This window comes from Stegastes partitus, unplaced genomic scaffold, assembly GCF_000690725.1.
Source record: "Stegastes partitus isolate 25-593 unplaced genomic scaffold, Stegastes_partitus-1.0.2 Scaffold242, whole genome shotgun sequence".
Lineage (NCBI taxonomy): Eukaryota > Metazoa > Chordata > Actinopteri > Pomacentridae > Stegastes > Stegastes partitus.
The window spans coordinates 551,783-573,397 of NW_007577973.1; the positions used below are offsets into that span (position 1 = coordinate 551,783).

The 21,615-nt window shown below is 39.3% G+C and overlaps 1 protein-coding gene across 3 annotated transcripts; it reads right to left on the minus strand.

The window, feature by feature from the left end:
- Nucleotides 1-1,193: 1,193 nt before the first annotated feature.
- LOC103357251 (troponin I, fast skeletal muscle-like) lies at nt 1,194-17,668 on the minus strand. 3 transcript variants are annotated; one of them, XM_008281718.1, is made up of 7 exons: nt 9,902-10,065; nt 6,448-6,480; nt 6,261-6,297; nt 2,519-2,647; nt 2,111-2,200; nt 1,479-1,652; nt 1,194-1,385 (listed from the first exon to the last, which is right to left on the minus strand). In XM_008281718.1, exons 2-7 carry the CDS (start codon nt 6,453-6,455, stop codon nt 1,308-1,310), a joined length of 516 nt encoding a protein of 171 aa, XP_008279940.1. In that variant the 5' UTR covers nt 6,456-6,480; nt 9,902-10,065; the 3' UTR covers nt 1,194-1,307. The 3 variants fall into 3 exon arrangements, with proteins under 3 accessions (XP_008279940.1, XP_008279939.1, XP_008279942.1); XM_008281717.1 differs by lacking the exon at nt 9,902-10,065 and adding an exon at nt 8,510-8,585; XM_008281720.1 differs by lacking the exons at nt 6,448-6,480; nt 9,902-10,065 and adding an exon at nt 17,664-17,668.
- Nucleotides 17,669-21,615: the final 3,947 nt, after the last annotated feature.

Here is a 21,615-nt window from a genome sequence, read left to right on the forward strand (position 1 = left end):
TGTTTTAAAAAACTTTAGGTTCCTTTGAGAGCTTTTGACTGTATCCTACAGTCCGTTTCAGCAAATTGTGCTCTGTTATCATTACTAAAGGAAAATGGTCTTAGTCAGTGCATCTTGAGTTTTATATAAATACATAGGCTGTATCTAAAGTCTATGAAAACAAAAGTTCAGTGGAGAAAACAAAAGGTATTTTCCTAAATCCTTGGAGTGGGAATTACAACGGGACATTTCAACATTCACTTTTCACAGCTCCCTGATCACATGACAACCTCGGATGTTACTTTTACATCGTACTAAATGGCTGTCTCAGTGATGTTGAAGTGGCAATCACTAACTAGATTATGTTCAGAGGCAATGTCTGAGCCACATTTATGTACTGTACAGCGCAGTAAGTGCATGTGGTTAGTCAATAACGGCATTTGGGCTGAGGTTAGCAAAAAGGTTGCAGTTTGGTTGAATAATAAGTGATTAATTAGTGATTAAACTGCAGGGTAATGATGTTGCCATGTGTTGTGAAATTGTTTCATACTGAGCATATCAATGAACATTTTAATATGTTCAGTAAACAATTTCTTTCCACTTGCCACATGCATTAATGAACATTTCCTCTTAATTTCTTATGAAAGGGGGTTGATGCACTAGAAAACATGGATATTGTGTCTTGTCCCTTGTTGACATGCACAGCACTACAGCGAGCACAACACAACCTCAATAGAGCAATCCTTCAAACAGAACTCGTGTTATAATAAAATTCAGTTCCATTAATCAGCTGCATCATGATGCTTCTACAAGATTTTGATTGAGAACTTTCACTTTTGCTCCAGATTTTTTTTAAATTCCTAATTAAGTTTTTAAAAAAAGTTTGTTGGAGGAAACAGAATACCCTGAGCTCATGTTAAAAGTCGCAGAAAAACAATCTTAACGTTGTAATCCTTCACTAAATTTGAGCAAGGTGTGTCATGTGCTTAGTCTGCAGTGTTCTGCATCATTGAGTCAAAGACAAAATATCTCATGACAGCAGATGTAGGAAAAAAAACACATTTATTACAAAACTAAGAGCAGGAGGTTGTCAAAAGTGAATATCAGAACAGGTGGAACACTGCAGAGAACTGTGTTCTCTCTTACATGAGACATGAAGGGGTCTTCACCGATCTAAACCACTCACTACATAAATGTACAGTAACAGAGCAGACTGAAACTTACAGATTTAATGAAACAAAAGGTATTTCAATTTAATGAAAAAATCCTGAAATTCAATAAAAAGTTATAAACAGCCCAGAGCAGCTACAGGAGCAGAGTTAAGTTCTTTAGGCAGCCTCAAACATCTTCTTCCTGTCAGCCTTGTCCTCAATGTTCTTACGCCAGTCACCGACTGCCTCCGCAGGCTGCAAGGCACAAACAAGGCACCACGTTCAATAACAGTCCACACCTCTTTCACTTGCTAAACTCTGCATGACCCTCCTTCTGCAAAGACTCACCTCCTCTTTCACCTCCTTCTTGACCTGCTTCAGGTTGGCCCTCAGGTCCATGTTGACTGTGTGTTTGGAGCCCAGCAGAGCCTTCAGCATGGCGTCAGCGGACATACGCACTTTCTTGAGAGCGGGCTTTTTCACTCCGGCCAAGTCCACCACTTTGATCTTCAGGTCATCGATCTAAGTAGACCAAGAAGTTTCAAGGTGAAGTCAAGCCAACAGTGAAGCAGTGATTTCATTTGAAGCTGCTGTGTCATTCATTTATATTAAATGAACCTCATGGGTGTGCTTCAGTCACACTGTACCTCAGAGCCTGACATTGAAATCAGAATTTTATGTAATTTAGTAGTTCAGTAAATCCTATTGATCCACTATGAGTCATGGTCAGTTGACATGTCTCGTCAAACTTGCATGCAGGTTTTCAAGGTTCTTAGCAGGTAGCTTGTTTCAAGCATTTTAGAGAACTTGCCACAGTTCTGTTATTTTAAGCTGTCCATTATGTTTAGATCAAAACTCTGTTGACACCATAGCAACCATTTTGTTCTTTGTGACTCTGACTGTAGTGTTTGGTGATTGTCGTGATGCAGAATGAATTTTGATGGCCTCTCTGGTGGATGACAAAGTTTTAGGAGGTGTACCTCTTTGTCTGCCTTGCCCACTTTGGCCTCCAGGTCGTACCTCTCCTCATCCACGCTGTCGATGAGGGCATGCAACTTTTTGCAGGTTTCCTGTAGCAAAATCAAACAGGTAATTACATTCTAATAACAACCCTTCACTGATGGACGATATGCTGGAATAATGACAGAAGACGATTGAAAGCATTTCTGAAGTTTTGACAGTCATTTTTACATAATGGAGATAAAGATACAAGCAATAGAAAGAAAGACACTTAGAATGACTCCATAAGTATTTTAGCTAAGCTTTGGCTTAGCTTTTTAGTTTTAAGTTTAGGATAATTCCAGTCAAGTAGTAAAGTGTAATCTAAGACTACAAGTCACAAACCAAAGATATGCTGATAAAGAAATGCTAGCACTAGTGTCTCTCACCATGAGGGTGGCCTGGTCTCCACTCATGCTGGGAGCGGCACATTTCTCAGCCATGTAGGCCTCCTTGGCAGCGACGATGTCCTTTTTCTCCTGTTCAATCAGGCCCGCCGCGATCTGCAGCATCAAGCTCTGCAGGAGAGACGTAAGTCAGCCGCTCAATGGCAAATAGAAAATGGATTCATTTGTTTAGTCCTTTTTACTTCATATGAACACTGATGTGAGTTTTTATTTCTACAAAGTCTAATTCAATTTCCCATGCAAGTGACTTTTTGTTTCCTGTCACTAGTGTGTAGTCCAGAAGCACACAGAGATTCAGATAAGATAAGTGCTCTTTCATATAGTGTCTATGAACAATGCAGATCAAAAACGATTTCCTTCTCCACTGTTTACTTCTGGAGAGTTTCAACAATCCCCACAATCTCTACGGCCTCCAGTTCATTTGTTTTCTGTGTCGACCTCTAAAAGCATTTCTTTATCAAGCATCTGAGTGCGTGCCACAGGTTTAGCAGTCTTCACCTGCATCCTCAAGTTTTTTATCTCTCCTAAGCTGCTGGTTGAGACTCTCCAGCCGCTGTTTTGTCACAGCATCAGGTCTGCTTTCCAGTCAAATGTCTCTTTTAACCTCCTTGAGGTCTTGGAGTTCTTCCCCGTTGGACAGGCAGATGTCTTGCTGCTATTAAGCTCTCTGCAGTTGGTTATTCAGCTTTTTCATTTCCTGGTGCATTACAGGAAGTGTTGGTCCTTCCTCTCATCTGAGTTTGTCGTACAGTTTTGGTGCTCCAGCATGTCTCTGGAGAAGATCCTGACCTCAGGCTGATAGATGTTACAGAGACTGGGATGCAGATGTTTGACTCTTATCCTATGTGTTGAATTGAGTGACTAAAATCATTCTTGTTGGATAATAAACTGAAAAATATTCATCAAGACTTTTGGACTTTTGGACCTGCTATGGTCATAGTTAGAATAAAATATATGAAGAGTTTATTTGCAACAACAGAAAGCTCCATCTTCACAAACCTTCAGAAAACCCACTTTTCTATCGTCTGCCTGAGACAATATCAATCAAACTTAAGTTATCTCTATTTTTTGTCATTTCTACTGAGTCAAATCCACTCAACATCAGTTTGATTGATATTATCTCAAGCAAACAACAAAAAATACGTTTTCTGAAAATCTACAAAAATGGAGTTATCTGTTTTTGCAAATGAATTCTGCTTATATATATGTTTACTTTTTGACAATGCAAATTATTTTTTATTAGATAAAGTTTATATCTTCTCAAAACTTTCCTGATATCAAATACAATACACATCACAGTAAAAATTAAACCACAATTAACTTTTGCAAACTATGTATTCAGGCTTCAACTAAATTGTGGGTATTGAACAATAGGATTAATGGTTTTGTTTCAATTTTTTAACCTTGGCCAGTTTAACAGGAAACACATATTTGAGGGGATTTCATTAGAACGTTTAATATCACTCCTTCAAATGTTACTCAGTCACTAGTATTGAGTCTGACCACCCCTGACAGGAACCACTGCGCTAAGACAATGTTATGGCGACTGCACAGTATGAACTGGCTAGAACTTGTCAGCTCGCTTAACTTGTGTTGTCAGAACTTGCTCTTTGTTTAAGTTAGAACATTTATTGGTAGCTAAATGTCACTAATAAATGCAGCTAAGAAGACAGAAGTAAAAGAGGCATTTTAGGTGAACAGTATAGTTCTAAGTTAGCTCTTATGACATGTTGATTAGGTGCAGTTTAACAGATTTGTATAAATGTCTGTACATTGCCTTGTCTCTGTATAGACAACAAAGTATTGTTGTTTTATTGTTACTAGCTACTGTAGTAAAAGATGAAATGGCAACCTACAAAACTGTCAGCTTAAGTTAGTCGACAGCTAAATGTGGCTAATTTACAAAGCTAAAATGGTAGAATTATTGAGGTGGTTGTGAGGTCTGTTAGCATAACATTTGATCATTAGTGGGGGGGTTTTCTTGCATTTATTTGCTCTACATTTTGTTTACATATTGGTACAGAATATAATTCACATTTTCATGGATTATACTTTGTCATGCAAAATCATATTTTTTTGAGTAGTAGCAGTAGTTTGGTTTTCATATTCCTGGGAGGTAAGGCTGTTGTCAAGCAGGAACACAATAACTCCAAATATTCTGTCTGTGTTTTTGACCTACCTTTTATAAACTAATTTTACAGTTTTCTAAACACTAAAAATCTTGTCCATGAGTCAGAATAATTAACATTTCACTTATATCCTGCTATTAATCATTGCAGTTATTTATTAAACTCAGAGGACAGAGTCCTACAAACAGCAGGAATCAACGAACTGTAGCTCTTGCTAACATTCCGCAAAAAACATATATTTTTTTTTCAGTCTAACCAGTTACACATGTTATCCTAATAACCAACATGAATGTGGCAATAGGTTGTTTTAAAGTGGGTGATTCACACCAAAAGTCTAAGAGTTGGCAAACCCGTTGAGTGTAATTCTGACTTTTTCCACTGTTTCTGTCAGTGTAACATAATGTTTACACAGTGTCATCTGAATTAGTTTCCAGGATGCAAAACCACAATAAATCATCAGTTGCCGATAAATTCAACAACAACAAATGTTATCAACATTATGGAACACGCTCTGGTTTTGACAGATGAAACCAGCAGGTGGCGCCACACCGCTTTAAACTGTCTCATGCCAGCTTTTGCCTCAGGTTTCTGTCTACTCTGTCAGCTGTGATGAAGACCAAGAGGATGACTAGGAGGTCGACTGAAGCCAATAAGTCAAGGCAGTGTGAGCTCGTATTTACTGTTACACAACAACCATACAGTGATCAACACTGCACAGTACAACAAGCACAACCTCATAATTTCCGGAAAATTAACCAATAATCCGCTATAAATTCTAATGATATTTTCCAAGAGTATCTTCCACAATTATATGGGTAAGGCAGACTTAAAAAAAAAGAAAAGAAAAATACAAGAACTTCATGTTTAAGGATCTGAGAATGGAGAACATTTAGAAAATTATGAGGTAGACAATTGAAAAATAGTTTATAGTTTCCTAAATAGAGCAGTATGTGGTTTTATTTGCTGATCATCAAATCACTTTGAAAGACAAAACTACGGATTTTCCTCTGCAGCTAAAACTATCCTACAAGTCAAAAATCTGACCTCACAGGACTTTCTTGCTTTAAATCCTTGAAATTCCAGCTTAATAACAGTACAACCGTATCCCTGAATTCCTGAGGTGTATTATTACATCATAGAAGCACAGTTGAACATATCCATAGCACCACACAATCAACCACAAGCACAGCTGAACTCAGAGCAGTTATCATGTCCAGGCGGGTGGAGCAGCTGCAGCTCACAGCGAGCAGCCGTACACTGTCAGGTATTTTATACACTTTCACTCACAGAAGACACAGGATGCTCCATGTACAACTACTAATTATTCATCAGATTCCCTCCTTTACATACTGAGTAGCTGAGAAACACACAAACATGCGGGTATAATTCATTAAATAAACAGAAAATTTCTCTCTTGTCTGACTAGTTCACTGAATGAAACTGATCTCTTTGTGCTACGAAAACTCTAAATGTTCTCCTCTTCTAAAGCAACTAACTTTACTTCTTTATGTTACCCATCAGTAGCTTTATTCCAGAAGTACTAGAACTAGTACAAAGCTGCCCGCTAAGCTCAGACAGACACCAACAATGAGTACCTTGAGATGATGCCTGCGGCTCGAAGTCATCTTTTTCCTGTGAGGGGCACAAACAACTAATTAGTTACATGTTCAAAGTGTTATACAGACACAGACGAAAAGATCCTGGCTTTGGTATAGTTTAGAGGTTTACTTTTTCCCTTAGAATTTCTGCAACTAAAATACAGAATGGAGGAGCAGCACTTACTCAGACATGTTGGCAGGTTCTTTTCTTCACAACCTGTTTGAAGAAAAAAACAAACAGAAGAAAATCTCATCATCACTGAATCGTATGAGAGACTCTGCTGCATGTGAATATCTCCTGTTCAAACGCTTGATGAGCAGCTGAGTGGTGACAGAGCTAAGTTTGGAGTTGGGTCAGATGTCGACACTGATGCCTGTAGTAAGCTCCCTTACAGGTGTTCAAAACTAAATATCCTCTGGGAGTTAACACTTCAATTCCTTTCACAGAGAAGAATCTCTCCAGCAGAATTTGCTGCGGCAGCGTGTTAGTTGCCAACACTCGTCAGTGGACAAACCCGTCACACACTCCAAAAACAAACTGGTCTCAACAAGGCAGCCGGTCCCCGAGTCAGATTTCAGGAGTTATTTTTACAGAAACTAATTTTCCATTTTCCAGGTTACAGGACACAAAGAGTCTGATGTAAAATTTAAATCAAGTGGTTACTAAACTATAATTTCTTGCAGTGTTAAATCCCTGAAAACAACTGAATGTTGGTGTTTAATTTAATCAAAATCTCTGTTTTCCGAAGCAAAACTTGAGGAGACTCCTGTCCAAGTCTAGAGATCAAACTTCTACATTTTCCAAATCAATCATTTGCTAAGCAATGACAGTACATTGATAAATAAATAAATAAACACAAAGGTGGTGAAGTGGTTAGCACAGTCGCCTCACAACTAAAAGATCCCCGGTTTGTGTCCTGGTTAGGACGCCTGAGACCTTTCTGCGTGGAGTTTGCATGTTCTCCGTGCAGCGTGGGTTCTCTGGCTTCCTCTCACAGTCCAAAACCATGTTGAGGTTAACTGGTGATTCTAAATTGTCTGTAGGTGTGAATGTGAGTGTACTTGGTTGTCTGTCTCTAAGTGTAGCCCTGTGATAGACTGGTGACCTGTCCAGGGTGTCTCCTGCCTTCACCCTGAGTCGGCCGGGATAGACTCCAGCCCCCCACTAGTGAGGAATCAGCAGTGTATAGATAATGGATGGATGGATAAACACGATAAAACTCTTTATCACAACAAGTTAATTTGTGTTGTAGCACCACTGTCCATGTAATGCCTTCCACACTGACAGTAACACAGAGTCCCACAACTTCTAAACAATCAAACTACGATCACGTTACTAAACTTTACAAATCGGTCAAAGACTGCAGTACACTGTACAAATATGTCAAATATATTTAACATAAGTCCTTTTTATTGTCATGTTTCTTTAATAGTTTTTTTGCAGACCAAACCTCCAGAAAAGTCCAGCCCGAGCACAGAGATATTCCCAAACCAGATGCTTTAAAGACAAAAATAATAATAATAATAATAATAATAAAAATCCCCCTTAAAAAGCAACAACATAGTAACAGCTCTGAGTCCAAGCTTTGATTATTTCAGCTGTTTCTATTAAAAGTAAAAATTAGTGTGATCAAAACTTCAATAAACAGTGGTAATCTGTTTTGTTGTTGTTGTTGTTCTAAATAAAAAAGATGGAGACTCTGAATATTATCCAAACATCCAAAAGATTTCAAGCAATCAAAGACCAGACCTAATATAATCCAAGCAAAGAATCTCTAAACTACACAAAGTCGTCCAAGGATTAAACATACACGAGAAAGTTCACAAGTAATTTTAGTAGTTTAAAAAAATAGGGCTGCACAAAACGCAATGTTGCAAACATGCAATCAAAAAAGGAAAAAACAAATGTCCAAAATGTCCAAAGCAGCCAAATGGTCCAAAAGCGTACAGGTAGAAATCTTCGGAGAACGTAAAAGGTAAATAAGAGCATCATCCACCCTCAACTCATTAATCGCAGTGCTGTTTAAACACTCTTCATCTCCTTCACCCTGGGTCACATTTCCCTTCACTTATTAGCAGAGCCCAGGGGTCAAGATCTTTCATCACCTTAGCACTTCACCAACAGGTTTCTCCAAAACACTAACAGACTCCACGCAGCAGCCGTTCTGCATCCATTTACAAGCCGGTGAGACATGCAGCGCGGAGGAGGAGGAGGAGGAGAAAGAAGACAGGGAAACTGGTCTCACCTACGACGAGACAGAAAGTCGAGGAGAAGGGCAGCAGTGGCAGTGGGAAGAAATCTGCCCTGGGGTTTATATACGAGGAATAGGATATGGATATGGAGCTCCTGTTTATGGAAATGCAGGATCCTCAGGCCAATCGGCTGGCAAGCTCCTGAAATACCGTCATCCCCTGCCAAGTTCACCCCATAAATCAGACGCTGTCAAGGAGGAGCCTGATTTCATTTTTGGACTCTGCTCAGTACCACCAAGGCACTATAAAAGGGATGAAAAGGATGATGATGATTCATATTTGCTATAAAAACCAATCACTTGACCAGATGATCACGGGACGAGTGAAAGCAGAGGGACAGGACAGGCCTTTCTGCATTTTGGGGAGTGTTTTTAGCTTGTTATTGTCCTGAAGATGCTTCAGAACCCAAAGTTTACGTGATTTCAAAGAAGAGCTGTTTTTCAAACTGGATTTGGGAATTTATGGGAATGTGTTGATCACTTAAACAGGTTCGAAGAACCATATTTACATCCTTAAAGTGCTCTTAGAGGTTTTTTCGAAGTTACAAAAAGTGTCTTCTTCTTTGCAAAAGCTGCATAAAACAGAAAAACACAGGTCTGAAAACTGTTTATACTTCTACTGTTTACAGATTGAATGGCAGCTTTATCTTTGCATTGTTTTTGTGAATAATTTGCATTACATTTAATTATCCAGAAGTAGATCCCCTGAGAATCTAAGGCGTTCTTAAAGTCAACCTCCATTTGTGTTTAAAACTCACAGTGTGTCAGACGTCAGCCTGCGAGCTGTGGAAATGTCTCATCACGAATTAAGTACAAGTTTCTCATGAAGGACACGTCATTTCAAACTGGCTGGAACTCATTTCCCAGCATCTCCCTGCTGTCACTGCAACTTGCAGATTTCAGCTGTGGGGTCTCAGCTCAGATGGTTTTCCTGAAGGCTATAACCAGCAGAGCCTGCTTCTCCACAGCTGCCTGACACCTCGAACACAGGAGAAGGGTAAAGGTTGGCATGCATATTAATAAAAAATCACGTTTTTACGCTTGAAAACTCAATCGCCTTACAAGTAGCTCTTAAAATCTGCAATCTGATACTCGGTAAAACATAAAAAAAGAGCTATATATTGCTAATGTCTGCTGTTAGTGCCTAAGTTTAGCTTTCCCTTGAGGTTAGAGTGAAGGATTAAGGCTTAGTTTGTTTGTCTGGATGGTTAAGATACTTTTAAGGGTTTTGAGGGATACCGTTTGACAAGATCAATATCCAACAGGAATCAGTAGAAACTGATGCTTCAGAGTATTTTTTGATTCTAATTTTTTGATAATTACAAGGAACAAAGCTCTTAAGCCCTAAAATACACAGTGTAAATTGTAGCAAGGACTCAAGTTTACCTTAATTCAGAAGATGGACCACAAGACCCAAGGTTTAGTGGTCATCCAATAATGAAAATATAGCTCCAGGAATCAACAGCTGATGACCTTTAGTCTTCTGATCTACAACGTCCTTGTTTATAACTTCACAGTGTTAGAAAAGTCACTAAAACCCTGTCTTGATTTTCCCAAATATCAAAATCAAAGGTGCGACGAACCTGCTGTGTTCATCGAACAGACTGTTGTGAGTTCAGACACAGGCTCAAAAGACAGAAACCACCCATGAAACTTTGATATCACTTTTTACTATTGCCCCAAATGAAGTGGTTAACAAGCTTGCATCTCTACTGTCTATAAATATCACATAATTGCTGGCTGGCCTGGTTAGCATTTCATCTTGGATTGCTGATCTGAGATGTGGATCTGCCCTGAGAAAGGCTTCCAGACCTTTCTCTGGCTGCAAAGGCCCCTCTCATATTAACACTTGTGCTATAAAAATATGTGGGCATGATTTCAGGTAGGCAGGGAGGCAGACTTTCCATGTGGGTAAAGTTACCTCTGCATGAAATTCCTCTCTCAGAGAATTTACCTGAACAAGAATGCTTTCTGGAACATGTAAACTTAAGGCTACAGGAAACTGCAGGTGGTTTGCAAAACACTTTGCAATTTTGTCTCTTTAAAGACCTCCCGTCTTTATTTCTGTATTGTATATCTGTATTTGTATCATTTTAGAATTACTTTATTTACTATATTTAAACAATAAGACATTTTGCTTGTTAGTCAGTTCCATAGACAATCATATGATTGCAGAATAATTCCTTAGTTTTTTCTGATCTGCAATCTCCTTGGTTTGGCCTGGTTAAGGCAACTAAGAACAACGTGTTGCCATTTATCAGTTTTGGCCGTCCTACTGATATAGATTTATTGAAGATCATGTTAGTTGGACTGTCAGTCAGTAGACAGAAATATCTCAGTCTCTACTGGAATGTTTGGCGCAGACATTCATTGTCCCCAAATGATCAGTCCTAATGGTTTTGATAATCCTGACTTTGCCCCTGGAGCCACTTCCATCCATCCATTATCTATCCATCCATTTTCTATACACCGCTTAATCCTCATTAGGTTCGCGGGGGGGCTGGAGCCTATCCCAGCTGACTTAGGGCGAAGGCAGGGGACACCTGGACAGGTCGCCAGTCTGTCACAGGGCTACACTTAGAGACAGACAACCAAGCACACTCACATTCACACCTATAGACAATTTAGAATCACCAATTAACCTCAACATGTTTTTGGACAGCTGCAAGGTGGCGCAGTTGGTAGCGCTGTTGCCTCGCAGCAAGAAGGTTGCCGGTTCACGTCCTGGTGGGGGCACCGGAATGCATGTCCTCCCCGTGCAGCGTGGGTTATCTCCGGGTTCTCCAGCTTCCTCCCACACAGTCCAAAAACATGTTGAGGTTGATTGGATGGATGTTTTTGGACCTTGTGGAAGCTGGAGAACCCAGAGTGAACCCACGCTGCACAGAAAGAACATGCAAACTCTTAGAGCCATTCTAATTTTTTTGTTGTTGTTTTTTGAATTATCTTTAATCTACAGGATGAATAAGTACAAATTTGTTTCTGACATTCAAGTAACCATAAGGATACGCTCAAGTAAATTTCAAATCAAGTGATTCTCTGAATTTCATTTACCGTCGTTATCATCATCAGGGTCACTATCACATGACAAAACCTAGTAGTAGTAATAGCTGTAGTATAGTCATAGTAAACATGTTCCTCATCAATTTAAACCCCTAAATCCACTTAAACTTTTATATTTCACCCTCCACTTCAGAGAAACGGCTATTTTGAAAAAAGAACTACACTTCCAGTGGTGTTACAATACAACGTGATTGGACACGCCATGAAATATGTAGTTCTTCTTGGGGTTTACAGCTAGGGTTGTGTTTTTGTTTTAATAAACTAAAATAAATGTATTGAGGTACTTACAAATGTGCTGCTGTTGAAACATAATCTGTGTAGTATGAAATAAGTGTGAAGAGTATATCATATTGTGGTAATGTTTGTGTTTTTATTACATCGGAAGTGTTTGGGGGAAATCTCCGCTCGTTGCTAAGGCAACCCTGTAAGCATTGGTCAGTGTGTGCGCACACATCTGTATAGTGATCTCTGTAGTTATTAGTGTGGACGGGCCATAACAGTAAAATTGGTTAAAGCCTGACTGTTGGAAGAAAAAAACGACAAAGACATCACAACATATGCGCTGTCTAAAACGTGTGTCCCAGACAAGAAAGATAGGTCCAGTTTAAATGTATTGGTTTGAAATTCAAACACGAAAAAATTGGGCAAATCGTTACTCTGGACACGAATCAATAGATTAAGTTTCGTGACTATTTCACGAATTGCCGTGAGACTGGGTTGTTTGGACACATTCTGCTGTTCCACCATGTGTCTTATTGCATTACATCCTGGTCACAGGCAGGTGTGACGACACTTCAGCCTGCGTCCTCCCTCTATAAAAAACTCCTTAAAGTATGAAATAAAAAGCCAGTAGGGGGATACAAAATAATAAAAATACAAACAACTCCTCATTTTACTTTGGTGAATGCTTGAAATATAAATATATTCATAATCTTCAGATGCTCTTGTCAGAGGATGTCTGGCCTACCCAGACAGCAGCAGAGCCGGTAGGACTACATCCACTAGAGGTGGCCTCAGTTCAGAAAGACAGCCTTTGGTGAATCTGCTTTCTCAGTCAAAGACAAGGGGAAGTGGAATTCCATCCATGCAAACAGATGGATTTGCTGTGTTTAAACCAGTTTCAAGGTTTGGCTAAACCCAGCATACAAGTGTCACCATGAATGACTGCCTTGTATGTGTTGTATTTATTGCATATTCTATTTATTGTCTCATGTTGATGGACTTTTTTTTTAGCCTTTGTGCCTTTATTTGACAGTGATAGAGAGAGACAGGAAAGTGGGGGAGAATAATGGGGGGAGGATATGTGGGAAAGGGCCACGACCGGGATTTGAACTCATGACCTCCACATTGGGACTGTAGCCCTGTATACGGGGCGCCAGCTCAACCCAGTGAGCTATAGTGGCGCCCACTGACCAGCTTTTTAATGTGATTGTAAAGCACAGTTGTTGTTCTGTGGTTGTTTGCTGTCTTTCTGCACAGAGACAACAGGTGTAAATAGCTGCGAGCTAAACTCTAGTGCGTTTACATTTACTTCTATGCTGTCCCTGCAAAAAAAAAGTTTGTTTTTTAACAAGTAATTATGTTCTCCATGCAGCTTATGGGCCCTTTAATAGGTCCATAATAAGTTTAATAAGTGATTATTTGGAAAAGATTGCTCTGCTAATAAGGTTCCTAAAAGACTTGGATGTGTTTTGTATGGACACCCTACACTCTGTATTTAGAAGCTCCAGGTTCCAAACACTGAAAATGGCAGCAACCAGAAACTGCAACTCAGGGCTTTAAAAAACGTTAATGCAAACCAACAGCTAATCTCACACTCCCCACACCTGTCTTTACATACAATATGAGTTAACACAACATACAAAATGATTAAAAGCATCTGCCCTTTAACGATATTTGCTTCTGAAGTTAACTAAACCTAGAATCTGCATTTGCTACTTCTTGGTCTAGTTATCAACGAGTTGAGAGTGAGAAAGTACGTAGATGGACTAACAGACATCAAAGTGCCTTTAAATGTTGCTCTTCTTTGTCATTTAAACCTACGTATTGTTGTGTAGCCAACAATAAAGCTAATAAAAATGTGTTTCAGTATTTGGGTACATGATCAGGGGCTTGTTTAAAACCAAGGGTCATAAGTCTATTTCTGATATATAGCTAATAAATACTAGTCCAAGGATTTCATACAGTGGTGCCTCCAATTTAATACTTTAAATACTAGTAAAACTTTGTACTTTAAATACAATAAAAATACTGTTCATATAACCTAAACTTTCAGTCTTTTAGTGAATAATGGTGAGATCATCCTGACAGAAATGTTGGAAAACAAAACAGAATTGTGGAGAAATCCCTATGAAAAGTAACCAGAAAAAAACAAATTAGCTCAACTAATCAGAAACCAAAAACCTGTCTATATTTACAAAAGTATTTGCATAATTGATCTTCGAGTTAATTCTTCACCAGTAATCCCCCTCAGACCCCCTGGCCAGAGGTACTAACATAGGGGGCCATGACCCTCCTCACTTATCACCCCATGTGACCACCTCAGAACTGATAGATATTCAAGTTTGATATCTGAGTGCAAGTGAACACAGCACGATGACTCGGCAGTCTGCTGTACTGTTGAACATTATCGAGTGCTAAAGACATAGTTTGTGCCTTCAGCTGATGGAGGAACACATACAAACCTCAAAGCATTAACCAGAACTAAAGTTTAGTTTTCTGTTCCCAACAGTTTACAAGAGTCTTTCTTCTGAGTTTACTAAATCCCTGCAGCATTACACAGCAGCAGGATCCATATGAGTTGTAACTTTATTACTTACTTCTGATTATAAATTATCACAAACATGGAGACAGTTTCTATCAGGATTATTTTTTCCAGCAGAATATTTGCAACAGTGAAATGAATGTACATATGGATGTGTCCTCTCTAATCACTAAAGTAACTCAAAAATATGTAGAAATATTAAGCCACACATGTCACATATCGACATAATGCTTAGTCTGGAAATAATATGAAGAGCTCATTTGCAAAACGTATAACTCTATCATCACAAACCTTCAGAAAACACACTTTTCCATCTACCTGAGACAATATTAGTCAAACTTAAGTTATCTCTATTTTTGTCATGTCATTTCTACTGAGTCAGCTCCACTCAACTCAATCCATCCATCCATCCATTATCTATACACCAATTAATCCTCACCAGGGTCGCGGGGGGGCTGGAGCCTATCCCAGCTGACTTAGGGTGAAGGCAGGGGACACCCTGGACAGGTCACCAATCTATCACAGGGCTACACTTAGAGACAGACAACCAAGCACACTCACATTCACACCTACGGACAATTTAGAATCACCAATTAACCTCAACATGTTTTTGGACTGTGTGGGAGGAAGCTGGAGAACCCGGAGAGAACCCACGCTGCATGGGGAGAACATGCAAACTCCACACAGATAGATCTCGGTGTCCCCACCAGGACGCAAACTACTACTAGCTATTTGGAACCTTGGTCCCGAACAACTAAAATTTTAACTGTACCTGTATTAGTCTGTGCACATGAGCTAATTAGTAAAATTCCCTGTAAAATAAGAAACCAAAATATATCAGTATAGGATTTCTTAAGTCTCATTACTCTGACATAGCTTTTAACTAGCCTCTTTGCGGCAGTAGCAGTTACAGTAGCGTCTTTTTGCGTTGGTCCTGAAGCCAAGATGGTCAGAGACCCCATCTTGCCACCCCTATAAAAAATTCTGCCACTGACCAGCAGAGTTATAAGCATTTAGCAGGTCAGACTATAGGAGTGAAGGCTCAGGGAAAAGGTGGTGACAGGTCTGAGTGAGGCGTAGACAGCGGAGATTGAACAGAGTTTGAGTCACGCTGGGAATGTGGCGGCAGAGGGCGATGCTCGGGGTCAAGTTCATGGTTCTGTCAGAGAGATCGGCAGGTGTTTTCTACAAAGATGCTTCACTTACAACTCGAGCCCCAGGAATGTTCTGTATCTCAGGTCCGAGTTTGGAAATGCAAGTGAAGCGTGTGGCCTTTCCTCACTATGTGACGGCATTAATAACTATATGTGTATGTTTACATGGAGTTTGATTCATACACCTGATGCTTGCAGTATCTTACACAGATCCAACCACCATCTGGTTGTGTTTGTAGCGTGGAAGAAGTGCCCCGCAGGGATGGTTTGGATTTACTGCCCGTCACAAAGGCTTTTCCTGTGTCAAAATACCATACATCACAATACATATATATGAGCCAGACAAAACTCTTGGTATGAATTAAAACAAAACTTGTTATTTTTAAAGTACATCAAGCTTGAAATCATTTACTAAATTTTATTTGTTTCTACCTGATTTTTTGTAGTTGATTTGAGTCACTTGATTTGATTTTACACATGTTCAACTGTGCTAAACTGTACTATGATGAAAACCAGTTACCCTACAGTCCCCTGCAGAACAGACAGTCCTTTTTTTGTTTTGTTTTTACCTGTAAGTTTGAATTTTTAGTGCCCTAATGTGAAAACATCTTACTTGCAGACAGTGAAAGAAATATGACCAGGACCTTGGTTCAGCAATAAATCTAATGCACTGTGTCGTCACTGTACAAACGGTCAGTTGATGATTCAGAGTTGGTCAAATGAGAGATCTTGCTTGTCTAAGTTCACCAGCTGTGGAACAGCAGCAATCCAGCTGAAACAAATGACAGTTATAGCCTGAAACATTGCTGGTGTTTCCCACCGCTGACATTTCTGTTACTGTAAAAACTGTCTGATAATAATGCTCACTGAGTGAACAAAGCTCAAAAATACAAACTGATGTAGAACTCAGTTTGAAGTTCTAAACTGAGTTCTACAAAGTTCAAAACATGAGCAGAGTGCTGCAGATCGTTTTAGTGAACTACTGTTATTGCTGCTCAATAAACATTGTGGATTCTTATGTGTGCTAGAATGCTGTGCAGAAGGATTGTTTTTTCTTTCTTCTTTTTTTTTTAAACCAAATTTATAACTGGTTTATTATTACTGACTGCCTGTTTTGGATTATTATCATTTTTTAAATTATCAATAGTTTTTAGTAGTAAATTCAGTAGTATTTAATTTATCATCTAAAAAAGTCACTGACAGCTCCTGAATATTAGAACTGATCAGTTTTAACAAGTTGACAGTTTTTTATTTACTCTAAACAGTTATATTTTCAGTGTTTGGTGCAACATCTTGTGGCTATTAGAGGAGCTACAGCAGAACAAAGTCACTCAGGACACTGACTTTCCAGCTGCTGTGGCTGCTGCTTGCTTTATACCACTTAGAACCTGCTATAGTTTCACAGAAGCATGGATTGCTGATGAACTTAATCTTCGTTTAAATTCTAAGAATCGAATAACTTGCAGAACATCTTAGCGATGGATAGAGGTACACAGACTGTGACATTAAAGGGGACCAGTGTCCTCGTAATACTCCTCTACTCAGACAAACATGATACCAGGTGCTGTCAGAGACTACCAGCATGTTTTGGTGTCAGTTTCCTTCAGCAGAGGACACTCGCTTCCCTTTTAACCACCTTCTTCTTTCAGTTCAGGTTGGCATAAGGTCAGTACTCCCAGCCAGGGAGATACAGACTGGAAGAAGAGGATATAAATATAATGTAAATACAGCTGACCTGCAGCTCCAGACTTTAATTCTTGCCTCCCCATCAACTGTGGTGTGAAGGGAACTTCAATTTACTGATCAACTACTGTATTTCAAACTGAAAAGTATCTTAAAGATACATTAACTTTAATAGTTGTCATGAAAACAAATTCACTTAAGTGTCTGCCCTTACTCTGTTTAGTGTCCGAGATTTGCCGCTGACACTGGAATCTTTGTAAGAGTGGCACACAACACATGGAGAACTATTTATCACATTAGACTGTAATTAAAATTCTCATCCAATATTTGTAATCTAACACTTTAACACTAAGGCCCGCTGCATGTTTGATTTAATGTAGATGTGCTGAAGTATGTGACATTGAGAGCAGCTGATTTTACTGATTAACAGCCTTCATTCAGAGAGGAAGAACTAATCAGTGAAATGAGGTGTGGCCCGCTTGACTGAAACACAAACCTGTCAGTTGGACTGCAGTTTCTGCCACAAATTCATCACACTCAACTGAAGTAAATCTTCAGTAGTGTAGAATATGGCTATGTTTTATCAGGCTCAGAGGTCTGAAGAAAGTTTTAAAAATCAATTTAAAAAAGCATTTATGGAGCATTTATGCCCACACTGGTGAGTCAATAATAGAATGTGGACAGGAAATAAAGCTTTCTTTGAAAATATGCATTCACATCATGATTACTTGACCTACATTCCTCACAAGTGTTGTGGACAGGAAGGTGTTAACTCAGTTTACATGTTAACACAACTGAGACGCAACTCTGCACATGGAGGAGGCAGAAAGGTGTGGTGGAAAGTTTTAATGAGAAACTCATATCTGGCTGGCAAAGCAGCTACAATGCTGTTGCTGCCATTTTCTGTTCTATTACTACAAAATAATCAGCATTGTGTCCTACAGTGTTGTCATGCTTTTTGTTATACATTGTTCAAAAGCAGAAGTTCAAAACCAAATAAAGTATTTTATTTTAGCCAGAAAATATTAGGACCCATAGACTGTAAACATGGACGTAACGGCAGAGTCTGAAAGTGAAGTCAATGTGGAAGATCCTTAAACCTGCATTCTTTCAAATGGCCAGTAGGGAGCGACTCCTCTGGCTGAAAAAAAAGAAGTCAGATTGGACAAAAGTTTATGAGAACATGCCATTACTTCTCTCTTGATCTGTTACCTCAGTAATTTTTTTTCTAATAAGGTCTTACAGACTAGTGTCTAAACTTTTAAAAGACAACATGATATTTATTTTGTAAATTAAGGTCCCATTTAGTGTAAAATAGACAATAAGGCAGACTGTGTTTTAGGATGGGGCTACCTTGTAATCAGCAAGTTGCTACTGTATCTCTATGGGTAATAGCTTTGACTTCTCAGTCAGACCTATCCCATTTGATCCAGTTTAAAAAGAGTAAGAAGCAGACTGCCAAATGCCAACCTGGTGGTTTTAAAACAGTGGCCGCAAACCATATGGTGACATCACTGTTGCTATGTCCATCATTATACAGTCTAGGCCCTGATCTAAGGTTTAAACTTACAGATGTACACAAAGTACAACTATGGCATCACAGTCATTGTCCATGTGCACAACTATAAACTGCAAGTACATCTGACACAATAATTTACCGAATGACTCTTGACTTTTATTGGAAAGACACTCTGTGAGAGCTCATCCATTCTTCTCTGTGAGCCTGTATCGTTAAGCAAATTAGAAGATATTGTTGTGAGGTACTTCCACACAGTTTTACCTTGAGCAGTAAGGTCAGCGTATTGGAGATTGCAAAATGCGAGCTCCCCTCTCTCCAGATGGCTCTGCTTCTCTGTTCTCTTATTTCTAAATCTGGCAGGTGTGAGTCTAAGTGAAGAGGCAGCTGATATTGCAGGATATGATACAGCCATAAGCAGAGGTCAAATATAACCTGCTTTAACTCTGAGGAATGAGATGCCAAACACACAAGACATTGTTGAGGCTGGTGCAAAGTGACTGATGCCCCATTGATAATATTCAGCCACCCAGTGTACCCATAAACAGACCGTCTTTTTGGCATCACGTCATGGCATACTTTACTGTCAGTGCAGATGAGAGGCTGACATAACCAGGATTATTATGGGACTTAACAGCTGTAATACTGGATGGAAATACAAGCCTGTGGACTAAATGCCTGACAATCTAATAGTTGTTTCATGTTCTTAATCGAGTGTGACATATGACTGTTTGGTCAACAGGTAAATGGCAAATGATGTATTTTCACAAGATTTTGAACCTGTGAGTGAATGAGACCTGATACAGAAGCCTTTAAACAACTACAGTGTTTTAGATCCTCTACACAGCAGGAAGAATTCTGCTGGAGAACAAATCCAGTTTGACAAACAAGCATTAACATTGCTTAAATGTTACAGCACATAAAGAAAAAGTTGGGGTGGTGGAGACAAGCATGGTGGCAAACAGTCATTTTCAATTGCAGTTTAATCTTTAATAATTTAACTGCAGAACATCAACAAAAAAAGACTAATGTGGGATAATGATACTTCGATAAATGTAAAACTAATTAGATAAAAACCTTGATTGTTTGATCTTTTGTTGGAGGTTCGGTGACTGGATGACACCTTCCTGATGCATGTTTTATTAAAGATGCGAATATGAGAGGATGTTGCAAGTCAGCTGATGGTAAACAGCTGATCAATGAACCAATGACTGTGAAACAATGTAATATTGTAGTGAAAATGTAGTAATATTACTTATGATGTTAAAAAAATAATAACAATTAACAACCATTTAGTGAATATTAGGAGCTGGTTTGTCAAGCTAAGGGCTGCCCCTGTAGCCCCATGAACAGGGGCTGTAGTTCCCTGACGCAGCGGTGAGTTCGACTCCCGCTCATGACAGTACAAGGTGGCTCAGTGGTTAGCATCATTGCCTCGCAGCAAGAAGGTCGCCAGTTTGCGTCCAGGTGAGGACACCCGGGATCATGGAGTTTGCATGTTCTCCCCGTGCAGTGTGGGTTCTCTCCCACACAGTCCAAAAACATGTTGAGGTTAATTGGTGATTCTAAATTGTCCGTAGGTGTGAATGTGAGTGTGCTTGGTTGTCTGTCTCTAAGTGTAGCCCTGTGATAGACTGGTGACCTGTCCAGGGTGTCCCCTGCCTTCACCCTAAGTCAGCTGAGATAGACTCCAGCCCCCCTCGACCCTAGTGAGGATTAAGCGGTGTATAGATAATGGATGGATGGATTTGTCAAGATAACCTGCTGGTGCTGCTAACTATCTGGTTGGCTGCTATTGTTATGAGTTACGTTTATTTACTGAGTCAGTCATTCATATAACACAGTTGGTGTGAGATATTAATAAGTTAAATGAGAATGCACTTTCATTTCAGAAATAATGAGTCCGTTGAACTTTGGGACTCCATTACCCATGATGCTTGGGTTCAAGGCAAGCACGGGATTTTGGGTAGTCAACAGCCGGTACAGGTGCGGGAAGAAATTTAGTTTATGCTCCTAGCAGGTTACGCCGTGCCATGAGCAGGAGCTGCAGTTACCTTTGTGTTCACTAAAGCTGTTCACAAAACAGAAGTCCAGACTCTTGTCTTTTTTTGAAAAACACTGTGGAAACCATTACAGCTATTAAACCACTGGAGAGGAAGAGGATACAAGCGAAAGAGTGACAGTCAAGCATTAAATGGTGGCAAACTATTTAAAAAACAAGATGAAAATATGGCATTTCTGTTGAAGTATTAGTGTGTAGAGGGTTACAGTTTCCTTACTCTTCAACACTAGTCGTTAAGGGAACATTTAGAAACAGAAAGGCTGTAAATGTTTGATCCAGCGTGAGCAAAGGGAGGATCGGGTTTGTTTACTACAGGGAAGTTAATGAGCGTACCTCTGCACCACATCAAACTGGGTCACATAAAGTTATCTGATCTGCAAGAAAAAGAAAGAAAATCCAGTGACTTGCAGGGAAGAATTGCTTTGAAAACCAAAAATAACAAGCTTTAAGTAAATTACTCACCTGTTCTTCTGGCTGGATGAAAATACTGAGACTTCCCTTTTTGCAATGCATATTAACACCAGAAAGCTTTAACTCGATAAAAATGAATCATAAGTATCAGTAATACTTCAGTGTTTGCCCTGACACGCCTCCAAATGGACAACACAGGTTTGATGGCTGCAAAACAGTAAAATCAGAAATATCTGTTTAAGATTACTTTTTAATTTTTAAATTATTATAGTTTATATAAAGATTAGAACCAAAATAATTTGCACCTTCTGACAGTCTATTGTCCAGGCTAACAAATGTTACCTGATAGTTAACTGTGGGTTACAGTGAGCACTTTTTAAAAAGCGTTTAAATCTACACTATAAAGGGTATAACGTCAGGGCAGGTAGGATTTAAACGGGCAAGATA

What these genes read in the sequence shown, in the direction of transcription:
- LOC103357251 (XM_008281718.1), bottom strand. An exon ending in GAGACCAGGCCACCCTCATG is followed by an intron (nt 2,201 to 2,518) that starts GTGAGAGACACT and finishes ATTTTGCTACAG; the next exon opens with GAAACCTGCAAAAAGTTGCA. An exon ending in TGGGCAAGGCAGACAAAGAG is followed by an intron (nt 1,653 to 2,110) that starts GTACACCTCCTA and finishes TGGTCTACTTAG; the next exon opens with ATCGATGACCTGAAGATCAA.